Below are 23,960 nucleotides of genomic sequence, written 5' to 3' on the forward strand. Positions count from 1 at the left end.
TGTGAAGAAAACTTTTTTTTTTCTTGCAAATTTATTGACAAGCGAGAACAGCATATAGCTAAAACAAAATGATTCTCATATTGCTATAAGCATTAAAGAATAAAAAAAAATGCAAGAATCCTGAAAACTTAAGTGATATCAATAGAGTGACTGAACACGGAGGACTGAAAAGAGTCATGCTCATTCTATTTGGTCTTTGTTCTGTGGTTACAACAAAATCTATACCGATGGAGGCTCCAAACAAGCCTTGCAAAAAACTGAAAATGTTGAGGGCTGTAACAGCATAATACATATGACAGTCTTCTTTAGCCTGTGTTAGAAATGGATACCTCCATAGCTTACTGCAAAAATCTGTTTTGGCTCTCGCCTCTTCTGCCTTGTACTATTTTCATCCTGAGATGAGAATGTTGGTATCAAATGCTTTCTATTTGCAGCTGTATATATTAAAAGCGAAAAGTGGGCTACGGAGTGCATTTGGAGATAAAATTACCACTAGAGGGTAGGGTCTAGTGACTTCTCCAAAAAAATGAATTGCAAAGAGGAACAGCATCAGAACCACCATGTGAGAATTCTTCAGAATCAGTGAAGCATGCAAGCAGCTCGCTGGGCTTGAATAGTTTTAGGAATCTGTAGTTTTAAGGAAGTTGGACTGAGTATGTTGTTTTAGTTAATAATCTAAATAATTTTTCACAGTAAAATCAGCACAAGCAACAGTGACGTGATCTTCGTTAGTCAGCCTTGCTGCAATAGTGTAATCTCCCTGTATGAGGCAAAAACAAAGCAAGAGATTAGCCCATGAGTAGTAAGTAACTGCTTCTGGTTTTAGGAGTGTCTCCTCTTCCTAGAAACAAAATAACACTTTTCCTGTTATGTTCCTCCAAAATATTTTCTGTCCGAATGTTTCAGAACTGGTGAAAGAGTTGCCTATATTTTCTGCCAAAATGTTCTCATCAGAAATATCAATGCTGACAGCACAAGTTTAAAATTAAAACAGTGCATGGGGAACAAAATGTTTTGATGCATAAAAATTCCTTTCAAATCTATGTAGCTTGTCATGTTTCTTGTGAGCAAGCACAGTTCAGGAACAGGAATGGGAAGAGGTGCTCAGTTGTCTGGCACTTCTTTCTTGGATCTTGTTGTTCAGCGTGTATGTTTTTATAAAAGATGGCATCTTGGAGATGTGTGTATGTAAATGAGTCAATGTAATTAATTCTTATGTAGGAAAAACAAGAGGTAGTTTAGCAGCAAATTGTGCAGTTAAAAATACGTATAATTTTTTTCTTTTTTAGAAGGGAGGTTGAATTTGTGTAATTACAGTGCAAAAATCTTAACTTTAAAGGTATTGTGGCTTTTTTGTATTGGTCAAAACCACCCTCTCCAGTGGAGGAGAAGCATGGCAGGGAGATGACAAGCCTCATCTAACAGTGAGAGAAAGAGGTGAACTAGATTTCATGCTCTTTGGATTGCTGGCATTGTGGTATTTTTCAGTGTTCTCTGCAGTTTGGAAGAGAACAAGTAGGGGTAGGCATGCCAGCAGCAGGGAAGAGCTTGGCAGAAGTGGCCTCCTGGCCTTGAATTATAGAAAGCTCTTACCCTGCTCAGGGTGTTTCTGGTTGTGAAGCAGAGGAAAGCACAGCTAGAATGAGTTGGGCTTTTCTCCATTTGCCTTTTGTCGTGGATTTCTAAGGCAGTAACTGGCCTGTTTCCTCACAAAGAGGTTCAAGCTAAGCGTAACATCCAAATTTAGAAAGAGGCCCAATGGCAACACACTCACGAGAATATAGCCTTGTTATAATTGCTGTGAAGATTGTGTAAATGTCCCCTAGGCTGGTCAGATGAGACTACTTTGGAATGAGCAGAAGCTGATTGCTGCATGGAAGGATAGTGTTATTTGCCTGATTGATTGATTAACAGTGAAGGCTTCCTACTCCTTTCCTCACAAGCATGTTAATTCTCCAGAAGTTTATCGTTTAATTCATAGAAGTGAGTTTTTAGTAACTCATTTTCATAGCTCATTAGTGACTAAGTTTTCTCATCCTTCAGAATAATATTTTCCTCATAGGTAACGATCGTTATTAAAAGAAGATAGTGAATAGTCTTAGAATTTCTGACTCCAAATTCAGCTAATTTTCCAAGAATTGGAGTTCTGTTACACTGTGTACATGTTCTCAAAGTTTCGTTTGATATGATGACCTATGCCTATGTTTCTATAGAGTCTTTACTACAGAAGTGCCATCAGTATTTAGCAAAGCTGCTCCTGGAACAGGATGCTGGCTGGTACAAGCTTGGACGTTCCTATGTGAGGAGCTGGAGGAGAGAAGGTGTTACTTGACATGGCGTCTCTAAGCATGACATTAAGGACATTTGTGAGGATGGGACAACAGCCTGCATAAGGGACTCCCCGTGGGAGTGCCTGGAAAGTGAAGGTTATGGTTGCTGCTATCAACAAGGGAAGACTGAGATGTATGCGATAGTAACTGTCATTACAGAGGCTTGATCCTCCCAAAACTCAACTATCTTCATTCTTGCCTGTGCAAGACTCAACTCTTCAGGACTTACGTTCTTGCTCTGTATCCCTATTATGATCCTATCTTTTCCTTTTCTTGTGCTTGGATCATTCCAGTGCTTAGACTCTCAGACATTCAGGCCTTAGACTCTCATCTTTGAGGCTGTAACATAGGTTCTTTGTCAGGTGCTGAAGAAGTGGGCATTCTTGCTATACTTCTCTGTGTGAGCAAATCTAAAGGGTGTCTGACCGACTGAACCATGTGCTTCCATTTTATGTGACTAGAAATCATTTTTTATAGGCTGGTCAAATGCAGCTTGAAGTTGTGCCCAGTTAAAAGGGATCATGGTGCTTTCAGCATTTAAGACCTATTTTGCTTTCAGTGTAATTGGGTTGAGATTTAGGAAGGAGACTTAGCTGAATGTGAAGAAGGCTGCTTGTAAAGAACATCTATAGTGGACAACTCAATCAGAGTAGTGCCAAGAGCACTGCCTGCTTTCTCACCTTGCTAACAAATGTATTTTATTCCATGAGTCCAAAGAAAGTATTCTTGCCCTCATAGCTCCTACTTACATTTAAAGCTTAGAAGACATCTGTCTCTGTATCTAACACTGTATATGCATGGTGGATCAGGTACAGTTGCAGTAATTACCTAAATTGCCTTTACAGCTTGTGAAGATGAATGAGCATCTCCAAATTGTTCAGCCCACTAAGGAGTGAGCTGAACCACAGCCTTGGTCTCTCAGAAATCCCTTGGAGGAGCTGCTTCATTTGTTGTCAGTTTCAGAGTAATAGAGGGGGAGTCAACTAAAGAACTGTATGGCTGCATACTGGTAGAGGAGATCTGCTATCTGAAGAAAACCTGCCTGTCAGGATAATGGTGGCTCTCTATGCTTTAAGCATAGCCTCTTAATTTTGTATTGAAAAGACCAGCCATGCTGCAGTGTGCCAACTGGGGGAGCTTGGAATATGCTGGCAATCATTGCTGATAATCTTCTGATTGTACCACCTCCAGAAAGCCCTTTTGCTTCAGAGCACAGTGGTGATCAACTTACCTGTGGGATTTCTTTGATTCCCAGTGTGACTGGTCCCTCATAGTAGAGATGTTCTGGAAGCAAAAATGATGATGGATGATTAGATATCATGCAGCACATTTCAGAAACAAGCAGCTGAGAGTAGATGCTTTTTTGTAATAGCACTTAAATGTGCTCCAGTGACAAGTGTTACAGAACTGCAAAGTGCTCAATATGTAGTCTTGCAACAGCTATCCCCAGACAAATGTCAAGACATGTAGTGCCTTACGGGGAAGGCAGTGCCTGAGCTCAAGGAGATGGAGGAGGGAGCATTGGCATTGCACAACCAGGTGGTTGTTCTTGTGTCAGCATGCCCCTGCAAATGGGGAAATGAAAGGGGAGCTGAAAGTTGCTAGACATGAGTCCTTTAGCATGATCTGTTCAACACCTGGAGATGTAATAGTTGAACTATGCTTTTTTCTTAAAATTGTCAAAACGATGATCTGAGCTGAGTGTTTCTGTAGGTGTAGAGTTCTGACTGCTTGCTGAACATGACCTTAAAATAATAACATTTATCTTGCTATTGAGGGAGCATTCACCAAGTTACTTGGTGTGCTAAAGCCATCACAAATTGTGTTGGTGACTGGAATAGAGCCCAGGAGTTGCACCTTCTGATCTTTATCTCCCTAAATGTGAGACACACTTGCTTTTCGCTGTGGAAGAAGGAACAACTTTAGCATTAATAGACAGACTTTGCAAACTGTTCTGCAATTCCTCCTACTTTTTCATAGCTTACTGGGCCAAACTGTGTAGACTTGACTGAAAATAAAATTCATAGATGTTTCGGTACAGAATTTCTTACACAACTTGCCCTATACCAATCATGGAGAATGAAGAACTGTTTAAAGATTCTCTTTCGTAGGTGTCATGAAATATTCTTTACTTTGAGAGTGACAGAGGAATAAGTGTTTCGTCATATTTAAGTATGTGCTGGCATCTTGATGCTCGTCACTTCTAGAGAGTTGTTTTAGTCCAGCATCGCTGTGTTTCTTTAAAATGTTTCTTGTTAAGGAATGGACAAGAGGTTTGTCATGTATTTGTCACATGGTCCATCCCACCATACAATTGGTGTCTGAAATGGAAATCAGTCCTCAGAACATCTTCCCTATAGATCATGAAATACAAGTCAATGCCTTCATTTAACAAACTTAAAAGAATCACGATTATAGTATGCACCAGAAAAAGAGGAGAAACATGAGACATCATCAATGTCCTACACTTTTGTATTAATAAGAAGTTTGTTAAAGGTGATGCCTTGGTGATCGTGGGAGGTAGAGAAGTTGCAGGACTTCTAAGTGTGTCTCTGAATAACCTAATACCAAAACTAAGAATACACTCACAGTGTGCTGACTTCTCACTCTCAAACTGTTTAACTATATTACAGCACTCCTTTTCCTCTGCTTCCCTGGCCACTTCACCTGAGCCCCAAGGAGTCTTTTTTCTTTTCAAAGAGCAATTGCCATCACTGGTTGCTGCTGTGCATGAAGAAAGAGCCCTGGAGTCTGACACATCTCTGCTGCAGAGAGTGGTGACTCAAGAATCTTAAAAATACAACACAGCCCACTTAGTTCACAACTTACTAGAACCTAAATAGGAGTTTAAAGACACTGCATACTGCATGATGTATGTGACAAGTGACTTGCCTGGGACTTGGGCCACGTGTGTGGAGATGAGCTAAGGCTTACTGTGAGTTGCACCTTGGAATGATGTAGACTCTGCCGTGGTTCGTTTTGTGCTTTGTATACACTTACTTTCAGTATGTAGCCTAAAATAAGCCTTGTCTTTCTCTTCTTCAATTAGTTCTGAGCTTAACAAATCTTAGATGGCAGCAGAGGAGGGTAGAAAAGAAACTGGGCTAGGAATCATAATCTTTCTCTGAAATCCTTTTTCTCTGGGATATGGAAATTCCTCTTGGATCATGTAGCTCATTAGAGTCCTACTTAGACTGCTGGAAAACTGTCCAAAATCAAAATGTAGAGAAACAGCATCCAAGTTCTGCAAAACCTATATTTTAACATGAAACAAGAGGCATCAGGCCATTTGTTTCTGAAAGGATGGCAACACTTGGCTCTTTTTGGTGGTGCCCAGTGACAAGCTAAGAGGCAATGGACACAAACTGGAACAGAGGAGATGCTATCTGAACATCAGGAAACTCTCAAAGTTTTTCTTTGAGAGTGATCAAGCACTAGCACAGGCTGCCCAGAGTTTCCATCCTGGGGGACAGTCAAAGGCAGTGTGTGTGTAGTCCTGGACAACCTGCTCTGTGAGGTGCTGCTTGAACAGGAAGGCTGGACCAGATGTGAGGTCCCTTCCCAACTCAACTACTATGTGTGACTCTTGTGACCCTCCTTATTCCTAGGATTATGTAAAAGGACTGTGCTTTTTGAAAGTATATTCTGACTGGAAAGCAAAAGCAGTTTTGTGACCTGCCAGAAAATAATACAGAACTGAATTTTCTTGTTCATACTCATTCCTGACTATGGCAACCTTCTTAGTGCCTACGCTGGCTGAATCAGGCTTCTCCAAGTCCATTCAGTGTTTCTCTTGCATGAAGATTTGTTGTAATTCCAGAAATGTAAACATCCTCAGAGGCTTTAAGGACTGTAGTTTATCACAGCATCCTTCATATAGTCATACACACTTCTGCGTTCCTCCGTTGAAAGAAGATGCACACATCTGTTGCAGTAACTGTAACTGTCACAAACACTGAGCTTAGCTCATTGACAAAATTCTGTGGTCTTTATAGAGAAAGCCCAGATGCTTTTATATTTCCATAAACACATGACTGTTTGCTATTTATATAATTGGGAGAAGTATAAACTATGGCTACATTTTTCTCATTAAAATTTCCCCCAGTTTTTTTATTAGTCTGATATATTATAGCATGTCAAGTATGCTGTCATTAGTGATATGCTTTTACTCCATGTTCAGTTCTTTTTCCTAGAGACTTAAATGCAGGTGATTTCTGTAGAGGATCCTGAAAAACATTTCTAATGTACCACTGATTCAAGGTGATATTATTGTATTTGCAGGAGCTTTTCACTGTTACTTCCACCAAAAGTAACTTAGTCCTTTTCCCTGTAAGCAAACAGGCCTTTAGTATTTTCCAGTCTGATGCAGAGCTTTCAAATGCGTAAGAACTTCCTGAGAACTACTTCAAGTTACCAGTTATCATTTATCATGAAGATGCCTCTCATTCCCGACAAAACACCTATAATGAATTTCTCACTCCTCTTTCTCAAATCTTCCTTGCGCTGAAAATCTTAAACGTTCTCACACTCTTGTACTATATAAAGGCCCTGTACATCTGCACCCACCTCTTCTTTTTCTATATCTTAAATCTTTTTAGAGCTTAAATGCTCCACGTTGGAGCTCTTCTAGGACACGATCTTGCACCCGTGCAATTGACACAAAACTTTTGTGAATTTTAGGGATACAGGAATGAACTGAATAACTGCCAGCTATAGATATACATTTGAGTGAGAAAAATGTATATAAATACATAGCTTGGTGAGAAACATCCACTTTCTTTACTGGGGAGGAGAATGTGAGATGAAGGGGCCAAGCAAGATGGCATTGTATATCAATAGACCTAGCTTTGTCAGAAACATGTACCTAAACTCCAAGTGATACTCAGCTCTGAATCTCATCTCATGCATTATTCTCTATTTTTATTCCCAAATACTATTTTAGAACATGCTCACTGTAAAACCTACTGAAAAAGTCAATGAAATATAGAGTGGAGTTTTAATGTCAGGGCTGTATTGTCTGCGAGTGTGAACTTGCAGAGTTATGTTTAAGCCTGCAGGTTGTGGTTGGCACTCTACAAAATATTATTATTTTAAGTCTTTTTTCTCTGATTTTAGTGATTGCATTAGGAAATCTGTTAAATATTACATAACTGTTTTCTTTGGAGGAAATAGAGAATAACCAGCACTTCTACTGAAAAAGAGGAAGAGCTGAGCTCATGTTTTAAAACAAAGAATTTAGCAGGTTGGGTTGTTATTGTTGTTCTTAAGTGAACAATGACTTATTTCCTTGAAACCTTTGAGTTTTTGCAACTTCACAAGAGAAATATAGCTCCAAAAAATACTTCAGGGCCTTACTTAGGAGTCCCAGTGAGCTGTGCCAGATGTGACGTTTGCTTAACATAAATACTAAATACTATGATTATGACGAAGATGAAACCTCCAGCTGTACCAGGTGTCTTAAAGTATTTCTTAAAGTCATGGCAAAGCGGTAGCATTATAGGACAAAAAAAGGTGGTGGTAAGGGAGAACCCTAAATTTTGCCAATTCCATCTTATATCAATCTCTTTTAATTTTAACTTTATCGGCAGAACTATGTTCTATGTCACTGTGGGAAAGGGAAGCACAAGTCCTCCTTGTGGTGGGTACATGCATTCAGTGTAGAGCATCTTTAAACTCAGGTCACATCTAAACAGATGTTGGAAATACTGTCTGTAGACAACAGTGAAAATAGGGCTCCAAAAGGGCTATCTATCCTTTCACAATGTTGTCTTTCTGTGTAAGTATTAGGTCAGGCTTATAACTGTACTAATATGGTCAAAATACAGCTATGCTGAATTGCATCAAACAGGTGATGTGTTTTAAAGAATGTGAGATGTATGTCCTGGCCCAAACTTAGGGATGCTTCTAAATGAAGATAATATTCAAACAACCAACGATGGTATTATATCATAGTGCACTTCAACTAGTAGAAACAATCACCTGTCAGTCCAAGATTAAGGGACTTGGAAACCCCAGGAGATTTTGGCTTTGTAGTTTAATGTGTGAAGAGCAGTTTGTGCTTTGCTCAGGACTGGCTCCACTTCTCAATGTGTTCCCTAAAGGATGTTATTAAGTATCTCATAGAGTAAGATTTTTTACTAGGTATATGGCATTTATTTTTTTTTCTTATAATTCAACACTCAACTGAAGAAAGCTGTACATTTTTTTTCTGTCTGGCTTACAGGATTTACATAATTGGTTGCTCATGCAGCATTTCTCTAATATTCTTTGTGGTATTTCCATGGGGTGTGAAATGTTTTAGTAATTTTCCAGGGGTTGTCTTAGCATTAGTATTGTGTGTGGCTGTGAAACTCATAGCCCATGCACATGTGAATTAGTACAATGTTATCGTGATGGAGATGAAGGTGAATAGAAGAAAAGCAGAGTTCCTGAAACTTTCTCTAACAACTCTGTGGCAAACTTCTCTGCAATTCTACTTCTTTATTTTAAAATCAGCCAACAAAAATGATTGTGACATAGAAGTGATTTCAAAATAATGACAATAGCTCTTCTGGACCTGCTGTGGCTGTCTGTGCCCCATCTGGCCTAAGTCATGGCAGAAGAGTCCCTGAAGTGCCCAGGCTCACTTGAGACCAAAGAGTGGTCTGTGCACAGCTAATGCCGCTGAAAACCAACTACAGCACTGGTTGGCAGTTTGACTGACATGAACTATAAATCATCTGACAGCAGCATTAGACACGTGGTGAGCAGAAACAAGATGCAAAGCATAGATGGTACCACATTCTATACTGATCCAAATATCCTTTTCAAGCATAGTTCTTGTTAATTTGTGTTAGGAACTGCCTTTAAGAACAGGAAGTGTTATTTGCTTAGTAGTAAAGAATGCGTTCAGAACGCCTTGTTTGTTTGTTCAGCCCTTCCTCAGACAAAAATAAAAGCCAGTTCTGAAATACTTTTTGCTCACATGACAACCACGTGGCTATAAATAGGGCTTATGAACCCCTCTGCTGCTGGATGTGGTCACATTACCAAAGTTATTTTTTATGGACTTGAAATCCCATATGTGTGCAATATTCTGTGATTAAAAGAAAAGCGAGCAAGCAGGTTAGAGGAGAAGCATGCTACCCTACTGTGTTTCTGCCACCCGTTAACATGCTGTTGAAATAAACATAACATTACAATATATTGGTGCGTTCAGTAGCACAGCAGGTGCATCCTGCTTGCAGTACTCAGTAGCCATCAAACATTTTAGAGTGCTACCTAAATTACCTCCTTTCTTCTTTCCACAGAAAATTAGCTTAGAAACGCCTGGTCCACAAAGTGTCTCTGTGTAGCTTAAGACAGTCTTCCTGTTTATGATCAGATCAATCTTGACATACAGTTCCTTGATGCTGTGTCCTGTACAGAAAGTAGAAGGAGTGCTCAGAGAAAATGCAAGGCTAAGCACGCTTATAAATTTATGTTTTATGAAACTTTCTATTTACTTCCCCCCTGCCGCTCGTTTAAGCAATTATACATTTTTTTCTTCACCGAGAACTCCTGAAACATAGAAATCTGTGCTTCAGGAACAGTTCTCCAAGCCCCTCATATACCTTGACAAGGGACACAGTAGCTTACATTTGTATTTTAAAATGTGGTCATGACCATTCTCTGGCTTAGGAAAGGTTGTGTGCGTAAACCAAAACTTTCTTCCTGTTTCTAGCAGTGTGATCAAACCTAGTGAGCTCTTGGGAGCAGCCCCTGGCCTGTACCTGCTGCCTGGAAAAATGTCCCAAGCCAGACTTACGCTACGAACCAGCAAAGCATCTAAGTAGTGCTGCGAGGTTGCTTGTTTGGGCCTTTTTAGCTGGCTACCATATAGATAAGCTAGTGAGGCTGCCAGATCTAGAGGTAGGTCCTGTAATCTGAGTTGTTGGAAAGGTATTTGCAAATGCCTGTACCGTGGTGTGTGGGCTTGTTTAACTTTGCAGCCACCTGATAACAGATGCTCCCCAGGCAAAAGGGCAGCATATCCATTGAGAGGATGACCTTTGCATGTAAGAGGGCATTCCAAAGTGCTAAAAGATGCTCGGCTTACAAACTCATGTTTAGTACCAGGAGTATGCAGCAGTGCACTCTCATTTGTTGTAGCAGCAGAAGGTGAGCTTGGGGCCAAAAGGGTGGTAAGAAGTTGGCTTATCCATGGAATGGTCAAAAGTCAAGCTGTAACTAATATTAACTTGTGCACCCAGACCCTTAGCTCAAATGCATTGCTGATTTTGACCTTCAGTTGCAGCTCAGGCAAGTGCTGGGGAATATAATTCTGTGGTGCTGACACAAGGGTATGGGGCCTGAAGCCATCTCATTCAAAGAGACTCTCCCCAGATAACTTAGCTGTGAAGACAAGCCCTAGAGCAGCCCCCACCTTGGCTATCCCCACTTAGAGATGAAGGGTAGGAGAGGAATGAGGACTGACAACTCTGTGACTTGCTCTGAGTTACATACACAGTTTGAGGCAGGACTGGTAACATACCTGACACTCTTCTAGCCTCATACCAGTTTTGAAATTTCTCAGAAATGAAGTATTGTTTTTACTTTATAGGAGGTTGCTACTCTTGCTTGCTTAATACCAGTGCTTAAACAGACCTGCTTACAGCACAAGGAAATAGGAACTCACTTACTTAGGACCATTGCAGCTCTAATATCAAAGGTGTGGGTTGTGACATCTGAACAACGGTCAATGCTGAAAGCGAAGTCTTGCTGGGGATCTATCAGGAAAAAGAAAGCAGTGAGTAACAAGTTGGTTTTTTTCTTATAATGAGATACTGACTGTATAGAAAACAACAGTAGAAGTACGGAAGTGTTATAAAAAACAGATATTTCCTAGATATTTTCCACGATAGACTCAAAGCTCTTACACTCTGTGTTTAATAGTTATTTCTGTATATTCTGTGTATTTTGTAAGTCTGAAGTTGACTTGGTGATTGTCTGGGAATCTAAATCCTGAAGTTTGGAAAGTCCAAAAAGGAAAAACAGATAGTGTAGCTGAAATCCTGCAGTGCTTCGTGCTGGGCCCACCACCATGTGATATTTGTAACCTGGGAAATATTCCACATTTCTTCTCTGGGAGACTTCAGCAGAGCTGGGGACAAGGGGAGCCCTACAGCTGCTGACTGACGCAGATGTGGCTGTTACTGCTTTTTGTGGTGCCCTTTTCTCAGCATGAAGCTCCAAAACTGGAACAAACACAAATGCTTTCCCCCTGCTTGTACCTTCCCTCGGTTCTGTGCTATGCCTGAAGGCTTGCCAACATGTCTCTTTCTGGTGACAGCAAGCAGCAACAACTGACAGCTCCATTGCTGTTGGCACTGCTACAACCAACGACACAAGAAAGAGATTTCCAGAGCCGTGGCTAGAGGTGGAAGATGTGGCTAGTTTGGCTGCTTGTCACCTAACCTATGGATATATGCTGCAGCAGAGCCTTAAGGCCTGTTTTAGACACGTTTGGCCCTGATGCATCTTCACTGCCTGCCTGTGCATCTGTCTCTCAGTGGAAACTGAAGAAGCTGTGAGGATGATGGGCCCAAGCGCAACTGTGGCATGCACAGAAGCAGCCGTAGGCTCCATGCTTTAAAGAGAGCTGTTGGTGACAAATTATAGACTTGGAAAATGAATTCTGTTTCTAAGTTATTATGGCTTGTGCTTTGAGGTGATTATCTTACTGAATGGAAAATAATGGCTTGGGAGAATTTTGCTTTGCTGCTGTGGTGTAACTCAAGTCAGTGTTTTCTGTGTGGCTGTTAGCGTGTCTGCAGTGCTTCAGCTCCTTGCCTGGCCCTGTTTTTGCAGCAGTGCTCTACAGCTGTAGCAGCTACCAGGGACCAAGCCTGGGTGACCAAGGCCTATTTGTCTAGAGGGGAGCACCAAGGGAATGAAAGCACCAGGAGGACCTGGCAATGTTAGCTAGACTTTGCAGCGTGTGAGTTGTCAGCATGGTCCAAGAGGAGCTCCGAAGTCCTAACTCCTGACAACTTCAAGTAACTGCTCAGAAGAGAGAGGTAAAAACCTCTAGCATTTCTTGTCGCTCTGTACCTGGGCTGTATTTCTTCTTCCACACCACTAAAGTTACATGAACTGCTTGGGACAAGAAGCTGGTGCCTGGAGTTCTCCATGAGCTGCTCAAATGTGGCAGGAGGAGTGTCTGTCCTCCCCTTCCATGATCCTATCAGTTCTTGCTTTGTTATTGCAGCTTCAGAAGTTCCCATAATCGAGTTTCCTGCTCTAGCTGGAAAGAAAAGCAAACTTCCCTTTTTTTACCAGGGCCGTTATACCTGCTTCCTCTCTGGTCTCTTCCACCTCTCAAGGCTTGGCTTCCCCTTTGCTCTGGACTTCTGCAAGATTTTCATTTCTGTTCATGTCTGTTTTTGGTGTGTGGTGCGAGGATAAGGTTCAGGAAACAGCTGCTCAAATCCTGAGCAAGTTGGATATTGGTGCCTACATACAGCACTGGTTGTCAAATGACAACAGTTGTCAGTTCTGTAACATCCAGAACGGAACAATGGTCAAAGATGGCACTGCAACATAGATCGTGATCTGTTTCTTTTCAAAGAGACTAGGTTGTGCTTTAATCAACAAATTGATCTGTGGTATTAGGGCTAAAAGCACTGTTGTTGTTTCAGCATGATTTTTTTTCTTCCAAAACTGTTTGATGGAAAGGGGTTTTTCATGAAAACAAGCTTTGCTGGAAAGAATGGATTTCTTATCAAGAACCTGACCTCAGGATTGCTTTAGTTTGGATGTCTCCTATCTGTCTTTTTTTTCTTACGGGTTGAGCTCTTTTGCCAGGTGACCAGTTTGATTGTATAATATAACCATGATGTCTCCTCCTCCATCGTCAGAGATGCAGTACAGAGGGACACTGATGTATCCAGACGAGTGTTACCGTTCCACAGAGAAGAGGAAACGTGTGTGAAAGCACCAACATGAAATATTCCAGATATATTTATGAATTAGAGCACTTGGATTTTATGTTGTTGCTCTGTTGCTGTGAAACCAACTTTTCTACTAGGAAAAAAAAAATATCCAGCAAAATAACCAACGATTAATTTTATGACCATCTTCCTGTGGAAATTCAGGCTATCCAGCATCCTAGATACTGTTGTGTACATTGAAGACTCCTGCTGAAATCAATTGAAAGGAAGGCTGTTTTGCTAAATCTATGGTGCCAGGGAGTCTGGATTTCAAAAAATGTAGGCAGAAAGGGTACTGCTAAAAGGAAATTAAAGGAGATAGTATTAATTTTCTTAACCATTTAATATGCGAAGATGCTTGTAGATTCAGTTGTGCACTGGGACCAAAGGTAGTGTGCCTCATTCCTCTTTCCTTAAATACTGGGGAGTGCCTCGTGTGACAAAAGCAACTTGCCATTTTTTCTGTTGCACAACTGTGAGTCACTGTTTCTCTCTTATGGAGGTTTAATACTTACTCTTCCTTCTTGCTTCAATCTGAAGCGAGCTGGTTAGACTGAAAAAAATGCATGTTATGTCTTTCACATGTGTGGAGCAATAACATTTACCATTAAATCTCTCAAACACGTGGGGCTGCCCTTCAGCCTTCCACTTCCCTGCAACATTTCATAGTGCACAGTACTGTATGTTCCCAGACTTCCCTCCACCCACTCCCTTCAATCTGCTCTCTCTTCCATAATTAAAGTAGAAACTCTTCAACTGGTTGCAGAGTTTTGCTTTTCCAGTTCAGCTTTGATATATTACCAACACTTAAAACGTTGATGGAAATTTTGCAAACATGTTGAGGTTTATTAATGAAAATCTGCTTACTGAGAGGGGAAAAAGGGCATTTACAGTGTCTCTTTATATTCGCGTAAGAAAAGCTTGGGTTGTAACATTTGCAGTTTCATAAAGGTGGGCAGGAGCAGGATTTTGACTGCAAATTCTCTCTACTGCTGCTATGTCCCTCAGAGCCAGAGCTACCAGACCATTAACAGCATTATGGAATCTGCATGGCTGAATATGAAGCACTTAGTATAGTAATTTTGCTGGGCTACTCTGGAACAATTTGTCTTTTCTTCTCTTTCCCTCTTCCTTATCTTGTAAACTACTCCTCTACTGGCTTTACTGTCATCTGAATCTGCTCTTAAATCCCACTGCTTCCATATGAGTATGAAAATCGGTGGTTATAATTGAACTAAGAGCAAGTAGGAGAGCTTTGCTTGCAAAAGACCACATCTATAAGTCTTGCAGTGGCAAGAAAACTCTCTAAGTTGGTAAGCGTCGTGTCTTTCAAATTCACAGTTAGAAATTGGGTGAAAGTTGTGGAGTTAGGTGGAGTTATGTAGCTGGGCTTGGTTAGGGTCGAACAGACTGGTGCTAGAAGAGATGTATACAAATACAAGGAAGAAACCTATTTAGTAATTACCCAACAGTCTTCATCTTCAAAGCTGTTAATAAAATTAAATCTTTAGTCCTTACATCCTTACAATATTCAATATCAAAGGGAAGGAAAGAATGAGGAACTATTTCAGATCTCAGATTCTGTATTCATTTGACATTTTTCCTTTAATGCTTATTTAAATAAACTAACTTGAATGCTTAGCGTTATATTTGACACTGTGGAATTTATTTACAAGGTACTGAGGAAGAAAGTCCAGCTGAATTAACAAGTTTCCAGTTTCACATATAGATTTCCCTGTGTATCTTCAGTTTAATGAACTTCCCTTTGGGTCTTGCCTTCCGTGTATGCCACAGCCATATTCAGATATGGGAAGAATGAAGAATAGAGACCCTCTTTTCAGTAGGGAGTGGAATAAAGTGTGACTCAAGTCAGCTGGAGCTAGTTAATCAAGATAAGGATGCTTCATCCCAAGGCACTCACTTCAGAGACAGGACCAATCTTGGCCTATCCTTGGAGAGGCACGCTGGCTTCCTTTGTAAGAGCTATGACTTGCTTTATCTTCTGTATCTCCTGTATCTTTCTGATAACTTCCTTTCTTGCTTAGGCAACGTGGAGGTTAAGAAACAGGAAAGTCATTGTTAATGTATCCTTAACATCCTGGGGTCTACAAACTGTGAGTTAATAGCTCTGCTTCCTTTCTGAAAAAACTTGCATGGCTTTAGAGAGAAGCCTGAAGATTTAATCTCAGTATAATCTATAAGCTAAAAACCCCTCGAACACTAGCAAGAGAAATTTAAGTTATAGTTTTAAAAAAAAGTTCTTGCAATTTTTAAATCATTCTCTCTCAAGAACACTGAACATCAGTAATACAAATAGCAATTACATGCAATTACATACAGGTGTTACTAACCATGAAGGCTGTAGCTTTGGAGCTGAGTGATTCCAGCATCTTATGAAACAATTTAAGTCAAGGACTAAGTCTCTGTCTCATACTGTTTCAAATAAAGGTCATTGCTGAGTGTACCAAAAACTGCAAGTATTCAGAAATGGTAAGCCAGAAGGCTGGTAGCTCCTCCAGTCTTGTTACTGGGGCAGTGACTCTAAAAGTAACAGCATTTGTTTGGGGTGTGAGGACCAGATGTGGGATGGGGAGCTGAACCCACGTGCAAAGATATGTGACAGACTGAGACAAAGGAAGAGATTTGCCTGGCCCCACATCAAGTAGCTGGCAGTGAGCTGGAGGGAAGGCTCTGTGAAGGCATCAGAGGCGAGGGGCTGTGTTTGGGGTAGGGTTGTCAGTGTCTTGTGTAAAGTAGCCCTTCTAAAAACCTGACTTGAGTCTCCCTGCTTTTTCCTGCCCAAACCACCTTTACTGATAGCAGGCTTGTGAGAGCTGTTTGTAAGGGCTCAAGGGGATATCCAGTGTCTGAGGATTCATGGGGACTTTTCTTACTTTTGCTTCTGGTTATATTTGGAGAGACTGCGTGCATTGCTGTGCTTTGTGTGGTATGACAAAGCTTTGCCTAAGCTTGTTTAAAAAGACAAAACTGAAAGATACTGGCTTTGAGAGATAGCACATACAGATCTGCATTTGTATTTGATAATCCTGATTTGTCCTAGTTAGCTTGAGAGAGGGAGGGAGGCAGGACAGGCTTCAGCTACAGCGTCTAACAAGAAAATACTGCATTAATTTAGGCCCAGCAGGGAATGTATTAGAGAGAAAGTCTTTGTTCTTCTGTTCTGCTGGTAAGAAAATACCATGCGCTGCATGAGTAAGATGCATACAATAACTGCCTGTGTCCTAATCAGATCTGTCTCTCCCTTCTTCATGTGTTTCTTTATCATTCTTTATATTGTTCTACTTGAGACAGATCTCTGAGCATCAGAGCTTGCCACTAGGACTGGAGATTCACAACAGACTTATATCAGAAATAGAACCAAACATTACTAGAAGTTGCCCTGCTGTTAGACACATGCCATGCTCTGGAATAGCAGGCTCTACTGCTGGTTATACAGAACAGTAATCAGCAGAATATAAATGGACTAAATGTTCCCATTTTCCCAGAATGGGTTGAAATCCACCACAGGAGTGTGGCAGTAAGCTATAATTGGAATGGCATGCTCCCTCTGCTAAGGAAAGTAGCTGGGTTCCTGCCTGCCCAATCACTGCTGGATCATTTGACAGCAGCCATCCATCTTCAGGTGAAGAGGAAACCGGTGCATTGAATTATTTTCTGATAGCTTTCAAGATCTTAGTTCTTGGCAAACAGCAGCTCTCCTGAGTCTAAAATCAGCATCTGGGATGGAACAGAGATTTGGGGTTCAGCATGTAGTGGCTCTCTGCAAAGTATTTGGACATCTCCTCCTCGGTGGCTACTGCTATTCTCAAGTTTTAGGTCACCTTCTTGATGTTGCTGCAATCATATAGCAGAAGTCATTTTGGTATTTGTGGGCTGTGTTTTCATTTTTCTTGGATTGTATTTGCTGGATGTTAAATTGCTGAAAGAACCCAATCACCTACCTCCCATTTTCTCTGGTAAGCTGTAAGCATTGTAGGGTCCAGAAGTTTTTTGGGGACCTTCATTACAGCTCTAGGTGAGATGATTAGGAAAACCTAGTGATATCACATATGAATAAGCAAGGAGTCAGAAGTTCAGCTGAGGTTAATTCTCTCCACAACTTCACTGAAAGCATTAATATTGATTTTTTTCTAAGTGGTTCAAAGTCTAGATGCGGAACATAATGTTTTTTGCTAAAGTACCATAGAGGTGTGAAATTGTCTTGTGTTCTTCCTCGCCATTTACGTTTTACTAAATACTCTCCACTCTCTGAAATGAGGCAAAACTAAGCAAGAACAACCTAAGAGTTCACACAGAGGAAGAAAGTTTTAGCCCACTCTCATGGAGTGGAGAGTGAAACAGATTCATGAATTTTAGTTCATGAAGGGACCAAACTTTTTACAAGTTTTACATGTGCAGAATTAAAGCGAATTTACATATGCACTCACATCCATGCTACCTTGGTTCTGATGATAGCTTCACTTTATTAGGAGCTGGAGCTAGAAGTGTATCTGTCAACATCTGGCCTTCCCCCTGGAGTAAGTAAGCTACACCAGATGAGTACAGCAGCCAGGCTATGACACTAAGATTGCTTGGACAGAGCAAATAAAAAATGTTTTCAAGTCAAATTCTAAGTTCTTTGATTGTTTGCCCATTAGCAATTTATGCAACAAAAGATCAGAGGGGAGCTGGTGTCATGTGGCTTTAAATAATTTAGAAGTAGAAGCAGTTGCTGGAGACTGCTTGAGGGAAATAAATAAATAAATCAGAGAGAAGCATCTGGCTCAATCTGTCTGCCAAAAAAACGAAGAATAATAGAAAAATAACCTTCTTTTATGAAGTGTCTAGCAGAACATTTGCCCTGAAGATGCGTGAGCTGAGAATTTTTTGCACTTTTCTGTGCCAGCTGAAGCTATCAGATTACTTGTGTCCTTCATCTAGAGGATATGCATGTATGTGGCTAGCAAAGAAAAGAGACCAGCAACTTCGGTTGATGAAGAAAGCAGAAAGAGATGTGCTGTGAAATTACTGCTGCAACAATGACAAATTAGCAGGACTGTTAGCAAGTTGCTATCCCTGATTTATCAGGGATGGGGGCGACATGTCTATTTAAAACAAACAAAAAAAAAAAGGAAAAGGGTTTTAAGAGAAATAGTGCATTTGGCCTCTTGGTGTATAGGAGAAAGGATGTGATGGGCTGAATGTGTGAGGGGAACAACAGTAAGACTGAAACTATTCAGCAGGGACAGACAAACAGTCAGGAAACAGTACTAACAAGTCTATCAGTCTCCACTTTTTCATTTTTAAGCACTGAGAAGTTTCCTCAATGTGGAGCTTAACAGGAAGGTTAACAGCTACATTGTGCTATCCAGACAGAGCAGATTATAAACCAGAATAACCCTGTTCAATTCAAGGTTTTTTTTTTGTTTGTTTGTTTGTTTTTGGTTTTTTTTTTTTGGTCCAAGGTCCAGATCTGAGCTCGAGTATAAAAAGCAATGAAAATTAGATTCTCTCTGTTAGTAAATGCAATCCAGTGCAAGATCATACGGAAGTGGACGGTGCTGCTCTCTCCTACTTGTAGGGTAGGGAAAATCTTCTTAGTGAACATATGCAGTCTAACTTTGTTCTCTATAGGAGAAAAATAATTCTCTCGGGTGCAGAGGGGCCTGCTGCTGTGTCTAGCAGAAGACATTAATTAAAGCAAATAGTTACCCATATCACTAAATGTTGTTATTTGTTTGGTTTTAAACCTGTTGGTAGATAAAATTGTAAAGAAGAGTACAGTTGGTTTCCTGTGAAGGTTCTGCAGTATGAAATGAATGCTGATTGATTCTTCCTCTTCCTGAAATTTCAGCTAGTGGCTGTTAGCTGAGCTTCGAATAGAAAAAAAAAGCCCAAGGTCAAATGTTATTTGGGAAATCTGCTTGTCTCTGCCTGATAGTCAAAAATCCCATGTGCCCTGAACACATTTTCTAAAGCCTGAACATACTCTATAAAGCCTGAAGAATATACTTCAAGATTTAACTTTGAAGGTCCTGAAGCATAGAACGCAAAGTCCTTAATGGTGGATGCTCTCCAGACTCTTCCTAAGAACCTTATACCTGACCAGTGGTCTTTTCTGTTTTGTCAAGAAATCTCCTTTTTCAGGCAGCAGGCAGCTCTGAAACCCTTGAGGTCCTAATCTGAGCATAGAGCTTTATTATTCGCTAAGAGTACTGGTCAGTTTATCCTGCCTGAAACACAAACAGATATCCTGACCTAGCTAAAATTGTAAGATAGAGCTGTAAAAACACTTGTAAAACATTTTGATGCACCTGTAGCAGCAATCACCTGCTTTATTTATGCAATGAAGAGGGCCCCATTTGAACACTACCCTGAAGGAATGTTTTCATGGTGAATTAATGCAAGCTCAGATGAATGGTCCAGAGGCAGGTGCCAGCAGCTGCACTGAGGAGTTACATTTTGTAGTCTCTGACTGCACTGCACCTTGCAATTTCAGGTGGAAGCCTGACAATCAGAAACCATTAGAATCTGCTCAGGGCACTTGCTGTCGTTGCCTTCCTATCTTTCCCTTCCCACAGAATTGCCTTTTAAAATGTAGCAGGAAAGGTCAAAAGTATTTTTATTGTTAAAATCAAGGTGAAATTAAAAAGGATAGCAATAAGCCATTTGTGTAGTAGATTCTTTCCATGTCTCCACATAGACTTGCCAATTACAGTTCTCTTTTCTCAGTCAGAGATGTTAACATGCATTGCTTTTATCTTAGGATCCCTGTTCAGGTTTCTAAAGTGATTTCTGACCATCTGAGGTCTTCCTTCGTTTTTGTCACTTGTTCCTGGGAGGAAGAATGGCACTGATGGGAAATGTCTTGCTATTTATAGACTGTCTCGGTGTTATGTCTCCTGTGGTTATGTAGAGGAGGCAGCATAGTGTCTATTTACTTACAGACCATCCATCTCCTAGCCTATATTTCTTGCTATGGACTTGCTGCTGAGAATTTTCATCTGTTTTCTTTTAGATTACATTCCCATCCCCTCCCTTCCCTTCCTCCCAAAGTGTGTGACTTTGATCGCTGTGGTCTTGTCCAGCTCTTTTTTGATGCATGCCTTAAGGGCCTGGTCCTTGAAGGCTTGGTCTGATATGCCTGGGTAATACTGAGGACCCTTTCCATAGGATCCAGAATTTGGAGTGAGCCTAAGTGCTTAATGCATGCCTGTAACATACCCCATTATAGAGGCAGGTTGCAGCTAGAGCAAGAGCTTTCAACAGGAACTGGGACTTGCTTTTGAGAACAGAAGAGTGCTATTCTTTCTGTATCTATTGTCATTTATTCATCTAGGCCTCTCTGCTACATTTATCACAGTTATATTAACTCATATTTTTAGCTTCAGTCAGATTTTTACTGCCTTATAGAAGAGAATCTGATAAACTGCTAAGCAAAAATGAACACACAGCTCCATTTTAAATACTTAGACCAAACTCTGTTATTAATCTGCTGATAGAGGGCGTCCAGTTCCAGAAATAAAGTTGTGAAGTACTTGGCTAAGATTCCCCCAACCTTCTTACATTTTACTTGATTCAACCCTGGTGCACTGATAACACCAAGAATTTATAGTAACAACAATAAGGGTGAAATTCTGATCTTCTTTAGGCCATCGGGGAATTTTTTACCTTTTTTTTTTTTTGTACTGGCAACCTCATTGTAGATATTTTATCCCCAAGGGTATGCAGGTTGAATAGTTTCACCGAGACAGAATGTCATTTATTTTGGGATTGGTTGCATTCAGTGAGGTTTAGTTTTGCAGCTTAGCATTATTGTTCTTCAGTAGTTTGTCAGGATGATGTCTGGGGCTGCTGGGATTTGTTATCACAGTCCCTTTTCCTCACCTCTGGTCTGTGAGCCAGGAAGGTGCTCCAGCTTTTTTTAATTCCATACCAACACCTTGAAGAATGAGCAACAACGTGTTTTTGAGACAGTCTTCCCTTTGGAATATCTGAAGTGTGTGGGCACCTGCCCAGCATTTATGTTGTGCTTGCTGCTATTGCAGAGTTTTCATGAGGTTTGTTAGGAAAGAGTCTTGTCAAAACTAGGCCTATGATTTTTCCCTCCTGGGTAAGAGTAGCCAATGGGACATAGCTAAAGAAAAAAAAGGCTATATTCTTCACATCTAATTATGGTTGAGAATGAAATGAGGGGAGAAACTCCCCTTGAAAGCGTGATCAGTGTCTTTGTCACAATTGTGAACTGGCCAGTGAGCTCTGTGTATTCCCCCATCTAGGAGGCACTTTGGGCCCAGCCTCTTCACAAAGCCTTATATATTTTTTGTTTTATGCAAGCTAAAACACTATGAGCTGGATCAGCTGAGATGCAGATGGTGCTTCCTTTTCTGAAGCTACAGGTAACCTCAGGAAAAGGCAGGGCAGAACACCATAATAGCAGCTCTGAGTGTTCCTTCAACTATATCTGCCAGAGCTGCAAGGGGAAGAGGAATCAGGCTTCAAACAAGGAATCTGATTTAATTTGGGCATTGTTTCCGTGTCTCTGTAATCCTCTCATCTCCCATACCTGTAACTAAGAGAAAAGAAATCACTCTTGTGTTGGGACCTGTCTTAAGATCTCTGACTTGTGCTTCTCAAGCTGTGATCCCCTCCTGAATCTGTTAGCTTGGTGTGCATGGCAAACCAAATGAGTGATGTGTAAGCTCTAAACAAATGCATTTTGTTAGCATAGTAAGAAGCAATGCTTGACTGACACATGCCCTGAAGACAAATTTCATCATCATTTGAAATGACACAAATTGTAGCCTATGCCCCTATGTTAAGGCATCTCATGCTGAGACCTGTAGAGGGAACGGAATTGGTTTATACAATAAATTCTTACTAAAATAAAGGTAATACCAAAGGTCACACTCAATAGCTAATTAAATATTTTCCTAAAGTGGTATACCCATTTATAATATGTAAAGCCTGACTTTGTTCTCCTTGGAGCAGGCCTGGAAAGAATTGCATTGCAAATATTTATTTACCTCTCTTGTCCCTCACTGGCTTTATTTTAATGGGTGTGCAAAACTGCATGAAAGCTACAAGGGAGAAAAAGCCCCCCGGGAAAGCCTTTGTATCTGGATGAATTGGAAAAACAAACTCTAGGGTGCTCATTTGCCACGAATCGCTTTTCACATCACGTGCAGAAAATGAATGAAGCGTCTGTGAATCTAATTCCCTTTGTCCCAGTTGTAAAGCAGATCAGCACAATAGGAGAGGCACAAGGCCAGCAAAGCAAGAGGTGGAAAGCAGGCACCATTCAGTGAATTCATTTTCAGTCATCCCAGTGCTGTTTGCTCCTTTTCTTCTCTACAGATTTAAAGAACAAACAAACCCTATGGTTCCTGGGAAATGCCTCTGTTAAGTGCTGCTGCTGAAGCCTCGCTGAGCATGGCAGCAGCAGCTGAGAACACGATTCCTTCCTGCTGTCATGCCGGGTCCCTTGTCACTCCAAGTGGGAGGACAGAAAGCACATCACCAAAGCCCAACTGTGCAGAAGGAAACCAGTAGATCAGGGCATTGAAGAGTCTGTTGTCCAAGAGGCAAGCAGGAGAAAGATTGAAGCTCTTTCTGCTGTGTTTTTTTTTGTTGTTCTTTTTTTAATAACTGAGTTTCGAGATAAAAATCCTAAACATCTCTTATACTGAACAGATTTTTGACAGCTGTTTAATAATCTGAATTAGGTTACATTATTTCCTCTCTATTATATTCCATCTAAATACATTTGGATGCGTGCATGTCAACCAAACCAGCTATATGTGAAAGACAAAACATTCTAGCTGCAAAACCCAGTGCCAGCTTGGGAATGTAACCCGTCCATTCATTGCTTGGTTTATAAAAGCACCTCTTGCTGGATAAGAACAATTCTGATGCCTAGCTAAAAGGAAACGGAAAATGGAAATTTTAAGAGTCTCACCACAGCTTTTGTAATATATCTCCAAGTTTTCCTCCTTGCAGACTGTGTGTGTAGGCCATTCTGTGCTGGCATTGGTGCAAAGCAGGACTAAGATGAGGGCAAGAACATTCAATGTCTTCATGGTTGCAGTGGCAGTTTGCAGAATTGATCCTTCTGTCTTTTGCTACTCTTCTGTGCGTTAGCTGCTCCTTCCTTCCTCCAAGAGAGAAACAGGAGTTACTACACTCATGCCTGAAGAATGGTTAAGTGAGCCAATGCAGCCTCCAGATTGCCACAACGTGGTGTAAACAAGAGGCTAATCAGAATTGGAGGGTGCTGTTTCCGTGTGCTCAGACTTCTGCTTTCTGCTTCGTGTTAGTTTAAACTAATGACAAATGAGATAATAACACCTACTCGCCACGCTGCATAGCCCTGTCTTGGTGCCTGCTGGAACGATACAGCAAACTGTTTATTTTTTCTCTCACTGCCAGTTTTTTCTCTTGAAGTCAAAGCATTTGGGTCAGGACTTCAGACAGGCTTATGAAGCCCTGCTGGCTGCAAAATGCAATCCAAATCATCCCATTTTAATCATGCAAAGTTGGACCAAATGTTGCAAGATGGCCAATTTGGTTTCTTTGTTTTTCTTGGTGAAAAATCTGTGTGCTGTAGGAAAGGGAGATTTGTCTGAAAAAAGCTGGCACACTGGAAAACCACCTCTCAAAACTTTCAGGAATGAATCCCTTC

The 23,960-nt window shown here is 40.8% G+C and overlaps 1 protein-coding gene across 1 annotated transcript; it reads right to left on the reverse strand.

The window, feature by feature from the left end:
* Window positions 1–3: 3 nt before the first annotated feature.
* On the reverse strand, window positions 4–23,517 carry LY86 (lymphocyte antigen 86). The gene is made up of 5 exons (XM_010708394.3): window positions 23,238–23,517; window positions 10,991–11,077; window positions 9,600–9,728; window positions 3,562–3,614; window positions 4–760 (listed from the first exon to the last, which is right to left on the reverse strand). The coding sequence occupies exons 1-5, from the start codon at window positions 23,356–23,358 to the stop codon at window positions 668–670; spliced, it is 483 nt and encodes a 160-aa protein (XP_010706696.1). The 5' UTR covers window positions 23,359–23,517; the 3' UTR covers window positions 4–667.
* Between the last annotated feature and the right edge of the window lie 443 nt (window positions 23,518–23,960).

The sequence above is a fragment of the Meleagris gallopavo genome, chromosome 3 (assembly GCF_000146605.3).
Source record: "Meleagris gallopavo isolate NT-WF06-2002-E0010 breed Aviagen turkey brand Nicholas breeding stock chromosome 3, Turkey_5.1, whole genome shotgun sequence".
Classification (NCBI taxonomy): Eukaryota; Metazoa; Chordata; class Aves; order Galliformes; family Phasianidae; genus Meleagris; species Meleagris gallopavo.